The following is a 20390-nucleotide window of genomic DNA, read 5'->3' as shown; positions in this document are numbered from 1 at the left end:
TCCTGATATATACAATTACCCTTTTAACCGGAGAATTTTTTTTTATTCCACCACATTACCAACAGACGTACCAGCAACCTCGTTACTTCTTGGCTTAAATCTCTCTGACAAATCATTATATTTATTCATTGAAACCCTATCATATACTCATCCGCATCTTATAACGGGAACTGCCATACCAATTACCGGGAATCAGCAATCAGTACTTTGAAAACTCACAGCATATCTACATCAACAATTATATGTATGACATTTATCTCTTAGAATTATGATCTCTCATTCTGAAATTCTGAAAAGCACTCAGTCACAAACCAGTACTCTGAATGTTGAAAGAGTTGAATGAAGCAGCAGAAACCATAGACAACCGTAAACGACTCTAATCATTGAAAGTTTGATGATAAAGAATAGTATGATGGAAAAGCTCAGAAAAATTAAAACTGGAAAACGGATTGAACTAACCACGAAGGAGACCAAGGACAAATACAAGGACCATACCCTATATTTAAAGAATTCAGATAATTCTGGATCCGTTGAAATCTTTAGAGAATATCTTGCTCCGAAGTTATGTTAAAATCTTACGAAAAAGTCTTTCTCCATCAACTATTGAACTTAGAAATTCCAAAATATCATCATCAATATCTTCGATATTTCTGAGGATATCTTCATAAATATTCTCGTTCGAAATTATATATCTCTTCGTGCTTCCTGTGTATCATTATATTGGAAATATTCAATAGAAAATTTAGTACCGAAAAGCAGATTATGCGAAACTATGAAGGAAGCCGTGGACAAATCACAAGGAATAAGTTTGACTTCAAAGAATCCAAATGATTCTGTTTCTGATGAAATCTTTAGCGAATACCTTGTTTCCGAATCTAAACCCTTACGGGTAAATATTCTTCATCATCCATCGATATTAGAAGTTCCAAGATATCATCGTATATCTATTTATAAATATCCTCCATATTTCTGAAGATATTTTCATAACTGTTCTTATCTGAAATCATTAATCCCTTCGTGCTATCAGTGTTACATCATATAGAAACTGTTAGTTTCTATATTCTGTAAACTTTCGAGCTTAAAATATGAATGTTTTTGAAGTAATGTTGGGAACTGATGCATGAGTTAGTATAATATAATGACACTTGATCAACGTGATTATATTACAGTAAGTCAAGCTGAGTTCTAATGGGACATGATGGTTTACAGTAGATCATACCACCATCATGTGTCATGTTACATAACTCTTTCATTCTAATTAATTTTTGAACATATCAAGAAAGTATATTCTTGATAGCTCTATTCTCAATGATTCTGGTAATCTGACGAATCAAATCGTGCTATTACGTTCTTTCTTGATTATAACATTAAATTCATCCGAAACTCCATACTTACAAATTCTAGATCATTACTCGTTTTACTAGAGATCGAGAGGAGATTAAAAAGACGAAGAGCTCCGAAACATAAAGGAAGATATAAAGACTCGACAACAACACTGAAATTACAATAATTAAAAGGATTTAAAATCAAACTACTCGTCGTCGTCAATTGACATTTGTGAAGTAGCGTTCACCAGTCATTTCACCATCCGTGAGGTATTCAGGAGACATCGGTATTTCTCTTGATACCTCAACTGCTGCTTCAGCTGATTCATCGAGGTAACGATAACCCAACGTCTCTTCATCTTCAAGAACCGCATACAAAGAAATGCGTTTACCGCGATCTTCAATAGTATCTTTTATAAAGTACCATTGATCATCGGTACACAGAAAACTTTCCCTACAATCCACATCATAATCGTCTTTATAAAAGAATACAGACGTGAATTCACACGGAACTTTTTCCTTCAGAAAGGATAGCAAGTCTTGTAAACCAACATCACGAATGTCGATATCTTCAAATGAAATACTGTCGCCCCACTTATATTCCTTCATTTGATTACGGAAATCACCTCCGTAATGAACATCGAATGAAACAATCATTGGGAGAAGTGTTAACATTTTGCAGTTTGAGAGTGCTTGATTTTGATTTTTGAGAAAGGTGGAAATATAGAAGAAATATATGTGGGAGTGTATAAAAATGAAGTAAATGGTTGGTGTTTTTATAATGAAAAAGTGACCGTTGGGATAGCCGTTGAATTTTTTTATTATTTTACTAACGGCTAAAAAAAAAAAAATTTAGGCAAGTTTTTGGGCGAAGGTGGACGATGCCCGTTGGGACCTCTCTCTTGATAGTTTCATTCGTGCTCTTCGAATAATCGAATTGTTTTATCTGTATTACTCAGTAATGATAAAACTCTATTTATCAACTCATATTCGTCAGGGAAACATATTTATTGTTAGCCATGACGACCTCACTCAAATTTTGGGACGAAATTTCTTTAACGGGTAGGTACTGTGATGACCCGGGAATTTCCGATCAAATTTAAACCTAATCTTAATATGATTTCGACACGATAAGCAAAGTCTGTAATGTTAAGTCTTAAATATTTCTTTAAACTATTGTCATTAAATCATTTTACCTTTGAACTACTCATTTACCCTGTGACTGTTCCCGACGATTCACGAACAACTATTTGTAAATAGATATGTACATATTTAATATATGTTAATTTGAAATGTTATATGATTCAATTAATAGAATTACCTTTATCCGTCATAATGATCAACGGAGCACGAATTTCAGTCCGCAATTGAAATAGTAAACGACTGCTAACAACCTAACACATTTAAATCTTGAATTATATTATAATCAATACTATTTTTTTGTTTGAATCCGATTCTGTTTCATGTCACTTTTCAAATTAGAAATTAGAGTACATTAGTATTATTAAATATTATTATTATATTATTATCATTATTCGATTAATGTAAGTAATTGAAAAACTTTAAAAACTTTATGTACTGTTTCCTTTTCCATCTAACTAAATCTATCATATCTATATGCATCTAACTAAATCTAAAATATATACGTATATTTTACTTTAATCAATATCCAATCACAATATCATGTTAAACAACTTGATCACCACTTTCACATATGTGTCTCACTTTTGCTTTCTTCCTTTTTATATTACAAACCTATTCTATATTCTATCTAATATATATATATATATATATATATATATATATATATATATATATATATATATATATATATATATATATATATATATATATATATATATATAATTACATATGCATATATTCTATTACAACAATCACTTGATTTCATTTTTAACTCATCCGGAAATTGAAGTGAATGATATTTTACTTTAATCAATATCCAATCACAATATCATGTACATCACATATCACCATATATACGTATACATTTGACATATATTATTTGACATATATATATATATATATATATATATATATATATATATATATATATATATATATATATATATATATATATATATATATATATATATATAATGATACCAAACCCAGCACCTATTTCTTTCTTTACCACAACCAAACCATCATCATTTTTTTTGTTTGCAAACTACAACACCACCTTCACACACCACCCACCCAATGAACATGTTCTTTTATTTTGTAACCGAGACCACCATCAACCTTCTAACACCACTTATGGCTACCACCTCAATCCTTTCCCCCTGCTTCGGTTTTCTATAATCACCACCATCATATCCTTGTTGCTATGAACTTCCAACACCACTATTAGAAGCAACCACATTATGATCTTCTGTTGATTTCATTTACTGCTGCTGCACTATATTGAAACTATAACTCACCACTTTTCTTAACAAAATCCACCAATACAACTAGTATTCTAAACTTCTATCTAGTTCTATATAATATACATATACATTACAGAGAAACAAATATAGAAATATCACCTCATCAACTTTTGCTTATTTGATCGACACCGAACCATCGAACCATCTTTGGAGACCACCAAAGAACACCCTCTCCCACTTCCATCCGTTACCTGCACCACAGCTTGATCGACCCAAATCAAAACATCACAACCATTGTAAGCTGATATTTTGTTTATCCTATTTTCCTTGTCAAAAACAACCCAAATTCATATTCGTTATACAATCACAGAGTCACAAACTTATCTATTATTGAGCATAACTACGTTTATTGATTCCTAAGTTATTCAATCAACCAGAAATCACCTGGATAACTGCTGTTGCTACGCTGTATAATTTTCTGTCTTCTCATGTCAGGATCACCACTTCAATTACCATACTCGTTCCTGCCTTTCTGTTTATACCATAGTAAGACACCACCAACTCGATTATTTTATAATTGTTACTACTACCAAGTTGTTTCTGTCTGACGAGTAAGACATCAACCAAAATCTGCAAAAATCATCTCACCATAATCATCAAGCTATGAACTATTAAAATCAGCTATTTTAATTTTTTTTTTTTTCGTTAATCCTTCAAACCTGGAAAGCCAAGACTACTGCTGCATTCTTATGCTTTTTCATTCTGACCCAAACAGATTCAATTATGTCGAACCAATTCATTATGTTTATTCGATTACCCTGAAATACCCAAATCAAAACCTACCAAGAATACCAATTAATAATATTCATGTACAGAGTAAATAAATGGAGATGAAGAAACTAAGAGAATTTATACCCAATTCATCAATTAAAGAACCAACTACCTGATCGATTGAAGATGGATAATAATCAATGACGATGATGAAGACTGGTGAAGATGTGAAACGAGGATAAGGACGAATCGACTGACCTGCTATTTCGTGATGACTGCCCTTCGATTAATCTGTGATGATGATGAACGATGATGAACCGAAGACCCCAATCGATCATCCACTATGCTTCGATTCTGCTGTTGCTATTTGATGATGATGCTAAATCAATACCGTACATCAACGATTGTTGTTAGATTTATTGATCTGTGATGAATCGAAAATCTCCCTAAATCGTTACCTTCTCTGCTGATTGCCCTACTATTTCGATCTGGTTTGGGAGAGAATACAAACAGCGGTACTTGTTTTTATTTATTAGGTACTCCGTAAAATATATTATTATTATTATTATTATTATTATTATTATTATTATAATCATTATCATCATTATAATTAAAGTTATATGAATTATACTTTTTTTTATTAAAAGTAATGTTTTTTATTAAAATTATTATTAGTAATAAAAATATCATTAAAATTATCAATTATTATTAAATTTAGTATTATTATTAAAATTATTATTTTTATTAAATTTATCATTATTATTAGATTTAACATTATTTTTTATTACTATTAACATTATTTTAGTACTATTATAATTATTATATTAGCAAACAAATAATTTTTTTTATATAAAACTATATTTATTATATATATATATATATAACATATTATATACTAATACTTTTAAAACTAAAATATTATTATTATTTAAGAATATCTTAATATAATTATATATATAAACATTAATACATTATATATATTTTAGTTAAAACACTTTAATATGAAGTTAATAAACAAATAGTACGTGACAATTTAAAATACCTAATTAGATGTAACTAGGTTTTTTATTTACAAATATTAATATACGAACTTGTCAAATGTTATTATATAAGTTAATATATATATATATACATAATTGAATATAGGTTCGTGAATCCGAGGCCAACCCTGCATTGTTCCGTTGTTCGATATAGTCATATGTATTTTTACTACAAAATACATTATGGTGAGTTTTCATTACTCCCTTTTTATATATATTTTTGGGACTGAGAATACATGCGCTGCTTTTATAACTGTTTTACGAAATAGACACAAGTACGTGAAACTACATTCTATGGTTGGATTATTAAACCAAATATGCCCCTTTTTATTAAGTCTGGTAATCTAAGAATTAGGGAACAGACACCCTAATTGACGCGAACTCTAAAGATAGATCTATCGGGCCCAACAAGCCCCATCCAAAGTACCGGATGCTTTAGTACTTCGAAATTTATATCATGTCCGAAGGAGGATCCCGGAATGATGGGGATATTCTTATATGCATATTGTGAATGTCGGTTACTAGGTGTTCAATCCATTTGAATGATACTTTTGTCTCTATGCATGGGATGTATGTTTATGAGAAATGGAAATATGAAATCTCGTGGTCTATTAAAATTATGAAATGATTATTTATGACAAATTAATGAACTCACCAACCTTTTGGTTGACACTTGAAAGCATGTTTATTCTCAGGTATGAAAGAAACGTTCCGCTGTGCATTTGCTCATTTTAAAGACAGTATTTGGAGTCGATCATCGCAATGGAACCAGTTGTTGGTGACTTCGTCCAGATGGTTTAGGACGGGTCCTTTCATTAAATACATATATTACTGATAAAAGGTATATGATATGCATATTTTTGGAAAGCTAGCAAAAACTCAATAACTTTTCATTTAGAAATCGCGTAATTTCGATGAACGAATTAAAAGATATGATCAACTGAATTATGATTGACGTTAATTGAAATTGCGTTTGAATCTGCAAATAATATTTAAACAACTTGTATGTAAGATTAATAAATTGGATTTTTGAATATTACCAGCCGAGTAAATGAACCCTTATATATGGCACGTCTCGTTTTGTTGAACTATTGTCAAAATTGACTTTTTGAAACGACTTTGGATAACTTTTGTATATTGATCTCGAACATTAGGATTGTGATACACTATGACCTGACCTAGCTTGATAGACAATTATTGACCAACATATGTTCTCTAGGTTGAGATCTACGGTTATTTAGTATTCCAAGTTTCGGTCACATTTCGGTGAACGACTTTATGTGCTGCTAATGTGAGTTTCATTTACTACCTTTTTAATTGCTTTTGCAATCTATATTTTGGGCTGAGAATACATGCACTTTATTTTAAACTCAATGGATACAAGTACATACTAAATTCTACACCGAGTTTGAACCAAAAATCCCTTAGCTTTGGTAACTAGTAACTGCCGGTTATAAGAACTGGTGGGCGCGAGTAGTTATATATGGATCCATAGGGCTTGACATCCCCGTCTGTTCTAGGTATAGAAACCCTAGCCTGAACTATAAAACAGACGTATGCTATTTGAGTTTAGTACAAGTTGGTTTGCGTGTATTGTACATGTTGGTTGCATGTATGTTAAAATATGGGTACTTATTATAACATTAAAGCTTAGTAACCAGGGTGCTTAATCTTGTAGAATATTTTGATAAATATTTCTGGATGAAACAACTGAAATCTTGTGATCCACCTTTATGTACAGATTATGCAAAACATTAAAACTATGAACTCACCAACCTTTGTGTTGACACTTGTTAGCATGTTTATTCTCAGGTTCCCTAGAAGTCTTTCGCTGTTTGCTTATATGTTAGACAAGCTATGTGCATGGAGTCTTACATGGCATATTTTTCAAGAAAACGTTGCATTCACCAAATCATCACCATGTATCTTATTTTGACTGCATTGTCAACGGAAGTACTATTGTAAACTATTATATTACGGTGATTGTCTATATGTAGAAATCATCAGATGTCGAAAACCTTTGATTTAAATATTCATTTATGGTGTGCCTTTTCAAAAGAATGCAATATTTACAAAACGTATCATCTAGAGGTCAAATACCTCGCAATGAAATCGATGAATGACGTGTTCATCCATATAGATTTGAAGCGATCATCACAGTTGGTATCAGAGCATTGGTCTTAGCGAACCAGGTCTTGCATGAGTGTGTCTAACTGATTGTTGTTAAGATGCATTAGTAAGTCTGAACTTCGATCGTGTCTGCATGTTAAAAGTTTTGCTTATCATTTCTTGTCGAAAATTACATGCTTATCATTCTTAAGTCTAGACACGTTTTCCTGCATTTATTGCATAAATAGTGTATAGACAAAAATTCATATCTTAGCGTATCTGTTACTGTAAACTTTTCCTGACATCTTTCGAAAATTTCTCCGTGATTTATGGAATTTGGTATTACATATACATATGTAATTTATGTATTGAAGAATACCAAACTAAATTCTATAATCTAATTCATATCAAAAATCATCTCCCTAATTATACAAGATGGATCTCGTATCTAGTTCAAATTCCTTAAACTCTGACAACTATTCCGATATGGATATTCACCTGAATTTCGAAGACAGTGTAATCGGAATGGATCAACCAATCAGCCATCACCTATTCTGGATGAATTGGGGATGGGTTCTTAGCCTACTTAATCATTGGAGATAAGAAGAAGGTGATCCCTTCCATCCACCACATTTCCCTCTTGGCGAAGAACCTGAAGCACTTACCGGCGAACCTATTCGAAACACCATTTTCTCTCTCATTTCCCAAGTATCTCGTCACGATTATATACTATCCCATATTCTAAATCTTATTTATCCGATCGTCCGAACCACCGATCATCCCAGTATAATAGAAGAAGTCAACGAGCTTCGCGCTCGGGTAGTGGCTTTGGAGAATATGTTGCAAAGATTACAAACACCAGCAGCAGCACCAACAGCATAACTAGTACCACCATCATCAACACCAACAGTATCATTACCACCACCAACAATCACATCCGCATCACACGCCTCAACATCACAATCAGTACCTCGGATATCAACATCATACGCACCGTAGATACCAAGGAATACCAACAACAACAAACGATGAAGTATTGATTCATAACTTCATCGGAGAAACATTCTGCGGTGATTACGTAATCTCTAAAATCTTAGAGATTATCTATTTCAGCCTTAACCATAAATCAGATAAGCGGACAGAAATGATAGAAGGAAGAATAGAAACCCTGACAAAGATGGTGCGTAATTTACAAGGTAGATTGGTTATACAAGCGCCACTGGTAGTACCATCAGCATCACCATCAGTATCATCAACACCGGCAAAACCTGAAGCACTACAAGCACCGCCTATTCCATAATCACTAACATCATCACAAATCAACAACGCGTATATTGTATCAACAAGTTATGAAGTATTAACTCATTCCCTCTGAAGGAATTATATATATATATATATATATATATATATATATGAATTTTGGGATCAAAATAAATCTTTTCGTACTCAGCTATTAAGTATGAATTGAAAAAGGGTAGATACCACTCGATTAGTTCATATTACTAATATGCTATGATGTACATCCTTCGTTAACAACCTAACCATCGTTAACTACAATCTGTGTTTCAACTCAAAGAATTCCATTCCATAACAAACCAAGTGTATTATTCAATCACATGTTTGATTTTACAATTTCGATATATCCAAAACTTTCTAGAAAACATCATTCGCACCTTGCGAACTTTGCAAGAAATCAACGAACATCAACATCCTTCACCAATGGATATCAATAAACAATGAAGTATTGATTACATTATTGAAATACTCCGCAAAGATTATGTAATCTCTAATGCTATAAGAGATTATTCATTACTAATTCCATCCGAAAATCAAATGAGATTAAAACGATATCAACTCATTAAATCTGTATTACATTTGAAGAAAATATACATACACATATTTTCATAAAGACTGTAATAAAATTCTATTGTACAGAAATATTAATTGTGAATTTTTTTTAACGGGTAGGTAATACCTGAGAAATATTGGAGATCACAATTAATATGTTATACGGTACATCATTCGATTATTCAATAATCATTAACTATACTCACTACTTTCACAACGATATACATTCCTTCATAAAAAAATCTGGGCAACCATACTCATTCAAATTTAATTACATATTATGATTTTAACAGATCAGAATCCAAGTCGAGATACAATCATAAATCACTCTTAGATCCTTACATCTTTCGAAGCAATACTTTGACTTCAAAACTGTGCAAGATCCTTCAGCATTATTTTTACCAAAAATAACCTTGCAATTCCTTTTCAACGTAGCCAGTTTCATAACAGCTCCAGCAAGTCAACTTCGACTCGTCAGTCGGACTAGTCTTATTATAAAATCGATATATACGTTGCTCTTTTGCCATCGTTATCGGAGAACCTTTTATATTCCACTATATTATCAGCAGATGTACCAGCAACTTCGGCTTTAGTCTCTCTGAAAAATATCTATATTATTCATGAAACCCCATCATGTACTCACCTACATCATGTAACAATAATTGCCATACCAACTACTAGAAATTAGCAATCAGTATTTTGAATTTCACAGTAATTTTACGTCAACAGTTATATGTATGCATATAACTTCTACCTCCAAGACTTACAGACTTCGAATGTGAAGTTTTTGAAAAACATCTCAAACTGTGAACTAGTTCTCCGAAATTGGAAAAAAATGCTGATGAAGCAGCAAAAACTGTAAACGACCTTAACACTCAAAAGTTTGATGATAAAGAATAGTATGGTGGTAAAGCTGAGAAAAAGAGAAGGTTTGGAACTGAAAAACGGATTGAGCAGACCATAAAGGAGACCAAGGACAAATACAAGGACCAAACTCTGTATTTAAAGAATCATGATGATTCTGTTTCTGATGAAGTCTTTAGCGAATACCTTACTCCTTAAATTGGTGTACATCATAGTTAATGAATTTCTTCATCACACTATGATTCTAAGATATCATCGTATCTTTCATTATAAATATCCTCGATATTTCTAAAGATATTTCATAACTATTCTTATCTGAAATCATTCATCTCTTCGCAATATCTGCGTTACAATATAAAAGAAGTTGTGTTAGTTTCTAAATTCTGAAAAATTCAAATTTAAAATATGAATGTTTTTGAAGTAATGTTGGGAACTGAAGCATGCGTTAGTATAATATAGTGACACTTGATCAACGTGATTATATTACAGTAAGTCATGCTGAGTTTCTAATGAAACATGATGATTCACAGTCCATACCGTCATCATGTGCCATATTATATGACTCTTACATTCTACCCAATCTCCAAACATATTAAGAACATATCTTCTTGATAGTTCTATCTTTCCGGATATTCTGGTAATTTGACAAATCAAGATCGTGCCATTACGATTACCTTCTTAGAACATTAACTATGTTCATCCAAAACTCCATACCTACAAATTCTGGACCATTATCCGCTTGACTTAAGGTCGGGAAGAGAAAATAAAAGCATGAAGCTCCGAAATGTAATGGAGAATAAAAAGCCCGATAAAAAACCCGAAATTACAAACTGTGTATATCAATGCGTATAGCAATATAAAGACACGGGAGAATGAAAAAACTATAACCCCAAGGTAATAGTAGAAGAAAATAACCTCCTCTGGTGGCAGATGAAAAAGAAGAATGAAGGATACGATAGCAAAGAAAATATCAAGAATCAGAACTGGATTAAGCATTTTCACAATCTATTAGGAAGTATGAAATAAGAAAGAAGCTTATAGGAGTGGTGAAAATAAATGAAACGGAAGAGGTCAATTTATAGTGAAATATCAGACATAGCAATCGAGGCAGATTACGCATTTAATTAAAGAAGATCTTAATCTCCTTAATTCCCGAAGAATCAAATCTTATTTAGAATATGAAGATTTTCTATTCCTTAAATTCTGAAAATCAATCGTTACTACGTCAAAAATTAAGACGAATCTCTATTCCTTCATTTCACTCTTTTACGATAATTTCTCTCATACGCTTCGAGTAATTGGATTGTTTTATCTATATTATTCAACGGTGATAAAAATCTAATTATCAACTCATATTCGTCATGAAAACATTTTTATTGTTAGCCATGACGACCTCACTCAAATTTCGGGACGAAATTTCTTTAACGGGTAGGTACTGTGACGACCCAGAAATTTCTGACCAAATTTAAACTTTATCTTTAAATGATTTAATGTTTTCGACACGATAAGCAAAGTCTGTAATGTTGAGTCTCAAGTTTTGGAACTATAATCATGTAATCAATTATTCTTTGACTGTTCTCGAAGATTCACGAACAATATATATATAACTTAATGTGCATATATATATATATATATATATATATATATATATATATATATATATATATATATATATATATATATATATATATATATATATATATATATATATATATATATATATATATTAGTAAACGATAGTAACATTCAATTATTGATTCGATTGATATTTAGATAAGTTAACTAAAACTTTTAAGATGAACTAGTAAAATACTAATTTGCTACAGTATTTTCGAATTGCTACAGTACCCGAAAAGCTACAGTGTTTTCGAAAATCACTATTTGCTACAGTAAAAAAAACTTTGCTACAGTACCTTTGCTACAGTAAAACACTATTTCAAAATGAAAATGTACATATGTATATGTATATACTACGAGACGATGATTTATAGAAGCAAATGACCAAACACTTAATTGATTAAAGCTACACTTCGAGTGACATAGTTATGGATAATTTAAGTCTATATTTTGACAAAGGTACGAGTCACGAAACGAAAAATGCAAGTTTTCTCAGCGTACGAAAGGACGATCGAAAACCGAAACCGGGACATAAGTCGAGTGACGACGTACGACTTATCGGAACAAAAATTACAAATTAACTATGCACGAGAATATAATATAATATATAATTAATTAATATAAATTATATATATTATATAATATATTAATATTTGAACGAACTAAATTACAAAACAAATGTGAGCTGGCAGGAGTAGCCATGCGATCGCATGGCATATAGGCACAGAGCCCATGCGATCGCATGAGGTCTGGATTCAGAAAACACTATAAAGCTCGATCAGTTTGTGTTCAAATTCATTCATCTATCTCTCTGATCTTCACACATACTCTGTAATATTTATTTTTTTTATTTAAAGATTATTATTATTATTATTATTATTATTATTATTATTATTAAAGATTAATATTATTATTATTAATCTTATTATTATTAGTATTTGTATATCGTTATTATTAGTATTATACATAAAATACTACCACGAGATCTTGAGCGTGTTACTTTCAAAACTGGTTTTCGAGCGGGATAGAGCTAAGAAAATTATGGGTTATAACTATGGAGGTTATGGGTAATATTCGTGGGTATTGTTTGCAAGTCAAACCTAGTGTTTATCATCTCTGTTGCGTCTACGTACTTTCCTGCAATATTGAATCACAATATTGATACGTGAGTATTCATATCTTATCTTTTATATATTAATTGTGTATCCATGTCTAGTGCTCGAGTTTATATGTTTATGCATGCTTGTATACTAAATTTCGTCGTTAAACAGTTTATGATGAATCACGAATTAAATACATATATTACTGATAAAAGGTATATGATATGCATATTTTTGGAAAGCTGGCAAAAACTCAATAACTTTTCATTTAGAAATCGCGTAATTTCGATGAACGAATTAAAAGATATGATCAACTGAATTATGATTGACGTTAATTGAAATTGCGTTTGAATCTGCAAATAATATTTAAACAACTTGTATGTAAGATTGATAAATTGGATTTTTGAATATTACCAGCCGAGTAAATGAACCCTTATATATGGCACGTCTAGTTTTGTTGAACTATTGTCAAAATTGACTTTTTGAAACGACTTTGGATAACTTTTGTATATTGATCTCGAGCATTAGGATTGTGATACACTATGACCTGACCTAGCTTGATAGACAATTATTGACCAACATATGTTCTCTAGGTTGAGATCTACGGTTATTTGGTATTCCAAGTTTCGATCACATTTCGGTGAACGACTTTATGTGCTGCTAAGGTGAGTTTCATTTGCTCCCTTTTTAATTACTTTTGCAATCTATATTTTTGGGCTGAGAATACATGCACTTTATTTTAAATGCAATGGATACAAGTACATACTAATTCTACACCAAGTTTGAACCGAAAATCCCTTAGCTTTGGTAACTAGTAACTGCCGGTTATAAGAACTGGTGGGCGCGAGTAGTTATATATGGATCCATAGGGCTTGACATCCCCGTCTGTTCCAGGTATAGAAACCCTAGCCTGAACTATAAAACAGACGTATGCTATTTGAGTTTAGTACACGTTGGTTTGCGTGTATTGTACATGTTGGTTGCATGTATGTTAAAACATGGGTACTTATTATAACGTTAAAGCTTAGTTACCAGGGTGCTCAATCTTGTAGAATATTTTGATAAACGTTTCTGGATGAAACAACTGAAATCTTGTGATCCACCTTTATGTGCAGATTATGCAAAACATTAAAACTATGAACTCACCAACCTTTGTGTTGACACTTGTTAGCATGTTTATTCTCAGGTTCCCTAGAAGTCTTCCGCTGTTTGCTTATATGTTAGACAAGCTATGTGCATGGAGTCTTACATGGCATATTTTTCAAGGAAACGTTGCATTCACCAAATCATCACCATGTATCTTATTTTGACTGCATTGTCAACGGAAGTACTATTGTAAACTATTATATTACGGTGATTGTCTATATGTAGAAATCATCAGATGTCGAAAACCTTTGAGTTAAATATTCATTTATGGTGTGCCTTTTCAAAAGAATGCAATATTTACAAAACGTATCATATAGAGGTCAAATACCTAGCAATAAAATCGATGAATGACGTGTTCGTCCATATGAATTTGGAGCGAGCGTCACAAATATATAGATAATACTCTTGTAATTGTTCCATAACTCGAATCACGGTTATATCGAGTAATCTATATATTCATATAAAGCTCTAAAATGATGATGTAATCATTTCACTAATTAACCTTAATGTTTGATAATGATGATGTCATTATTTTATATAAATTTAATTTAAAAAATAATACTACATTTTTTATAAAAGAAAATACTAATCTCTCCAAAATAAAAGCTAACAAACTCTCATTTGTTATAATTTATTTTTCTGGCCATTTTATTGTTCAACAACCATGTTTTTTTTCTTTACAATCATCAATTTAATACTACATTCCGGCCTTGCAAATACGATTACTCGATCCAACCCGGTTTGTTATTAACTTTTACATTCAATTTTGTTTGATTATATGTTATCATTTTTTTATTTGATAGAACCACGATTTTGTTTGATTGATGAAACCACACTTAATACACTCAAAGTTTTATTGATGTTTCTCTTATTTGTGTTATCACGTGGGAGTTGAATATACTTAATACACTCAACTTAATTATGATTATTCGATTCAACCAAGTTTGTTGTTAACTTGTACACTCAATTTTTTTTTATTATATGTTATCAATTTTTATTTGATGGAACCACGAGTTTGTTTAATTGATGAAACCACAGTTAATACACTTAAAGTTTTATTGATGTAGTAATATGATATCTATCTATGCATATTTGTTTATTATTCTCCAATTGATGACATGTAGGCTACCACTTGGAATATCAATTTGCACCACATAAATACATTTTTTATGAGAATAATTATTTGTGGTATATATCTTATCATTGTACCGACATCTTTTCTTAAAATGTAGATTACAATTACAATAATACAACATCCATGATGGAGATGTACCTATTGTATTGATCTTGATGAGTTTAGATTGTTGTTCTTCAACTAACCCGTAAAATCACGGGTCATTCGCGATAAGAATTATCCAAGTTTAAAAACTTTTAAAATAAACCGGAAAAATTCTAACTTTCTATGATGATATCATTAAAATAATTAATTATGTTTAATAAAAATATTAACATGTTAATTGTATAATATATGGATCATTATGTAGAAACTTATGATAAAATACCCCCATAATCATATGTATAATAATATATAAAACATTATGTATAACCTTGTGGTAAAACACCCTCATGACTATATGTACACTATTTGAAGCATTATGTACAATCTTATGATAAAACACCTCTATGACCATATGCGCAAAATTTAAAACAGATTTTACAATCTTTTACAAAAACATCGCATATTGCATGAAAACATGTACAAACTTTGAATCATATTGTACAAAATTCATATAATAATTGTATTTTAATTTTCACTAGAATTAAATTACTAAATTACTTTAATATTTACATTCACTTAATACCTTAAATGTATCATGTTTCGTTTAAACAAACTCGTAATTCTACGAATTATTTCTAAAGTTAATATAGAACGGAGGGCAAAAAGGGAAATGCAAAACAACGCTGGTTTTTGAAGAGGTTTAATCGATACGGCGTCGTATCAGTTGAGTTTTATCCAAATCCAAATAAAATTAAAATTGCGTCTTCCTTCTGAGTTTTTCACACGAAATTACAGAGCTTGAATATGAGCAACCTCCTGATTAATTTCCACAGCTCAATCTTCGCCAATTCATCTTTGTTAAAATCTCCTTATTACAGTAGTATTAGTAGTAGTATAAAATTACTTTTAATTTCTCATATTAACAAACCACCCTTAACCACCACCACCAATTTCAGCAGATTCCAAAAACACAGTAAGTCTCCGCAATTAATTTTGTTATTATTTGAATACCAATTTCAATTCAATTCAAGTTACCATTGATTTCAAACTCAGCTCCTTATTAATACGTAATTGTTGCGAAATAAGGAGCTGTAGGGGCGAATAGTGAAATATGCTACTGAACTAATTATCCTTTTTTTTTTTTTTAATTAATTGTTTAGAGATATTATTATGTGGGAATTTGAGTACGCAGCATGTTAAGGATGAGCAAGAAGTTGAAATAGCTGAAGGGTACACAATGACTAAGTTTTGTGATAAGATGATTGATTTGTTCATGAATGAGAAACCTAAACCTAAAGACTGGATGAGTTACTTGATTTTTAGACAAGATTGGAATAAATATAGAGATGCCTTTTATAATCGTTGTAAATCTCGTGCTGATGCCGAAAATGATTACACTTTGAAGCAGAGATTGATCACATTTGCAACACAATTTAAGAAGGTAGTGTTACTTGACTTTGTTTCTGTATGTTTGTTTCTGTATGTTGCAATTTGATTATTATGTTTGTAGCTATGTCAAAAATTTGTATATGTAAATATATGATAGAAATTGATGATTTTAGCAAGCACAGATATTGCATTGAAATTTTTTGAATATAAGATAATGTTCTTTTTAAAGCCTAATTTGTAGGTCATATTTTTGAGGATGATGTTATTGTGAACAGTGGCGGATCCAGAATTTTTTCCCACCGGGGGCGAAATTTTTTTTAAAACCATAGCAATTTTTTTGAGTAAAATATGGAGGTTTTGGGGCAAAATTTGAAGATTTGTGGGTAAAATTTGAAGATTTGTGGGTAAAATTTGAAGGTTTTGGGTCAAAATTTGGAGAATTTTGAACAAAATTTGAAGGTTTTGGGGCAAAATATAAAGCTTTTGGGGCAAAAAAAAAAATTCACCGGGGGCAAAGTCGAAAAATCCAAAATTTTTACACTAAAATTTCGAAATCCACCGGGGGCGGGCGCCCCCCCTCCTTACACTCTAGATCCGCCTCTGATTGTGAACGAATGAGGGAATATATTGCAGGTTGATGATGAAATGGAAAAACATGCAGAACTGCTTAAGCAGGTAGAAGATAGTCCTACGGATATAAACGCTATCGTTACTAAACGGCGTAAGGACTTCACAGGCGATTTTTTTCAGTATTTGAATGTTGTTCAAGAAACACATGATAGCTTGGAGGACCGCGATGGTAATATTTTTTATTATTTACATTCTTATTGTATTCTACCTTTTTTCATGTTGATCATCTTTACATGTTCATACTAAAACTTAGCGATAGCAACAATACGAATTACAAATCCTTATGTGTGTGTGAAAAAGCACCAAACTTTTGGTGTATTTTTCTGATATTACTTGTCTTAATGGTTGAATAAACAGCCGTTGCGAGGCTTGGAGCTAGATGCTTATCTGCAGTGAGTGCATTTGACAACACATTAGAAACGGTTGAGACATTAGACGATGCACAGGCCAAATTTGAGGATATACTCGACTCACCTTCTATAGAAGCCGCATGTGCAAAAATCAAAAGCCTTGCAAAATCAAAAGAACTCGACTCCTCCTTAATTCTATTGATAAATACTGCTTGGGCTTCTGCTAAAGAATCCCCTACCATGAAAAATGAGGTAAAAGTTGTTTTTTTTTTTTAATAAAAGTTTTCCATGTTCGGGTACCCGGGAGGGTCGGTAATCCAACCTGGCCACCACAAGATTTGAACTTGAGACCTCTTGTAGGATATCAGGACCCCAACTACTGGGCTATGATGGTATAAAAAGATTCTATGTTTTTTCAAGAAAAAGTCCCGATTTTTTTTGTCTGAATTTGCAGGTGAAGGCGATAATGTATGAATTATATAAAGCCACAAAGAGTAGTCTAAAGAGCATAGCACCAAAAGAGATAAAACTACTCAAGTATTTACTAAATTTCACAGATCCAGAAGACCGTTTTTCAGCTTTAGCAACGGCTTTTTCCCCTGGTAAAGAAAGTGAAGCCAGAGATCCCAATGCAATATACACGTATTATTCACGCTCTATTTTGTTTAATTTTTTTTTTTTTTTGTTAATGTGAAATAAAAACTAATGGTAAATGGTAATTATTAATATTGATTTGTTTTTACTAGGACTCCAAAGGAGCTGCACAAGTGGATTACGGTAATGCTTGATGCGTACCAGCTTCATAAAGACGATACAGGTATTGAGGAAGCCAGTGAGATGAGTCTACCAATGGTTATTCAAAGACTTTCGATTCTTAAAGAAACAATTGAAGAAGAATACTTGGAAAAGGAAACCATCGAAGCCAATAAAGACACCAACGTAGAAGTTGTAGAAGAGGAAGAATAAGGTACTGTAATATTTGGTAAAACGTGTTATAATCTGTTATTATCGGCTAGAGTTTACTAAAATTGTACTCTATTTTGGATATGCGGATGTATTTAGGCTGTACAGACTATGTAAGCAGATGGTTACAGGATCAGTTAAAATAGTTAGGGTCATTTTTGTCAGCAAAATATTACTACGTATTGCATTGTTACAGGGTCTGTAATATCTTTTATTGCAAATAATGTGAGCAGATTGTTACAGGGTCAGTTGGTAACTTTTATTTCAAAACGTGTAATATATTTAGAGACATTGTTCAATTTATCTAGTAGTAACTAGTAACGTTGTTGTTGTTGAATTGGGTATTGTTGTTGTTGCTGTAACTAGTAACGTTGTTTTAAGTATTCTATAATGATGTTCCATACCAATTAAATTTCATTGCAGGTTTAAATTAGATTTAGATTTAGATTTAGATTAGATATAAGTCAATGACAAAGTATTAAATATTAAATTAGTTACATTGGATGGTCTGTGGGGTTTGTATCAGATTAAACAAAATGCCCTTAAACTGATTTTTTTGATGCAGATGATCTTCATGGTTTGTACTTGTTATGCGGAAAAACACTATCAGTATCACTAACAACTCTTAATTTTTTCCGTTAAATTCAGTTGCAGACCTTGAATGTTTATATGTGATGGTATGTGTTAAAATACAATGCAAATTTGGAATAATATGGAATTTGTAAATATGTATGGAAAAATATCTAGATATTAATATGTATAAGAAAATATCTAGATATTAATATGTAAAAGAAATATCTAGATATTTATATGTAGAAAAATCTAGATAATATAGATATTTTAGGTGAGAAATATCTAGATATTTATCCATGGAAATATCTAGTGTGTAGAAACTTCCATGGACAAGTATAAATATGGGTGAGGAGTTTCATTTGTGAGTAAGGTGTGAGTAAGTGAAGTGTGAAGTAGAGAAGAAGTAAGAAGTGAAGAAGAGTTGGAAGTAGAAGTTGTGAAGAAGTAAGAGTATGAGTTGAGTCCATAATATTGTAATTGTTTCTTTGTATTAATAAAAGTGTTCTTTGTTAAGTTTCCCGGTTAAGCATTAGTTCGTGTTTGAGTTCTTAGTGCACTTGTGTTATTTTTATTATATGGTCGGCTCTGCCGCCTAAGTAATACATGGTCGGTTATACCGCCTGAATGATATATGGTCGACACTGTCGCATAAATACTATTGTGCACTAAGGATTCATAAAATTAAAGGCTAACCAACGTCAAAGTGTTGGTCTAGTGAGTGAGTATAACCTAGGTCCTCTATAGTGGGTGTGTTGGGCTCGTCGAAGCTTCCAACAGTATGTATATACATCATTATGCTTTCTCCTTTTGTCATACGACTCTTTCTAGACTTCACTTCCATCTTCATTTCTAAGAGAGTGTAATGGAAATGATTTAAAATTGGGCAGTGACTATGATTAATATTAACAGAAATTAACGGTTGTTAGTAAGTGGGATTCTGAGTGTAACAAAATACTAACCACGGGGACCATCCACATTTAAAATAATAAATCGTCCATGTGTAATCTGATACATATTACAAGGGTATGTATATATATATTTTTTTCTTCTTAAATACAG

At 31.5% G+C, this 20390-nt stretch overlaps 1 protein-coding gene across 2 annotated transcripts; it reads left to right on the top strand.

Moving 5' to 3' along the window:
• Positions 1-16218: 16218 nt before the first annotated feature.
• LOC139896483 (uncharacterized protein At4g37920) lies at positions 16219-19368 on the top strand. 2 transcript variants are annotated; one of them, XM_071879126.1, is made up of 7 exons: positions 16219-16399; positions 16587-16867; positions 17449-17614; positions 17803-18047; positions 18250-18437; positions 18542-18762; positions 19324-19368. In XM_071879126.1, exons 1-6 carry the CDS (start codon positions 16231-16233, stop codon positions 18759-18761), a joined length of 1269 nt encoding a protein of 422 aa, XP_071735227.1. In that variant the 5' UTR covers positions 16219-16230; the 3' UTR covers position 18762; positions 19324-19368. The 2 variants fall into 2 exon arrangements, with proteins under 2 accessions (XP_071735227.1, XP_071735226.1); XM_071879125.1 differs by lacking the exon at positions 19324-19368 and having other exon boundaries at positions 18542-19034.
• Positions 19369-20390: the final 1022 nt, after the last annotated feature.

Source organism: Rutidosis leptorrhynchoides, chromosome 3 (assembly GCF_046630445.1).
Source record: "Rutidosis leptorrhynchoides isolate AG116_Rl617_1_P2 chromosome 3, CSIRO_AGI_Rlap_v1, whole genome shotgun sequence".
Classification (NCBI taxonomy): Eukaryota; Viridiplantae; Streptophyta; class Magnoliopsida; order Asterales; family Asteraceae; genus Rutidosis; species Rutidosis leptorrhynchoides.
Note: the sequence above shows the minus strand (reverse complement) of the source record. Positions and strands in the feature narration are given on the sequence as shown.

Bases quoted from the DNA above. Each gene is read 5' to 3' on its own strand.
- LOC139896483 (XM_071879126.1), top strand. From the start codon at position 16,231: ATGAGCAACCTCCTGATTAATTTCCACAGCTCAATCTTCGCCAATTCA. The intron at 16,868-17,448 runs GTAGTGTTACTT...AATATATTGCAG, and splicing joins TTGCAACACAATTTAAGAAG to GTTGATGATGAAATGGAAAA. The intron at 18,438-18,541 runs GTATTATTCACG...TGTTTTTACTAG, and splicing joins GATCCCAATGCAATATACAC to GACTCCAAAGGAGCTGCACA.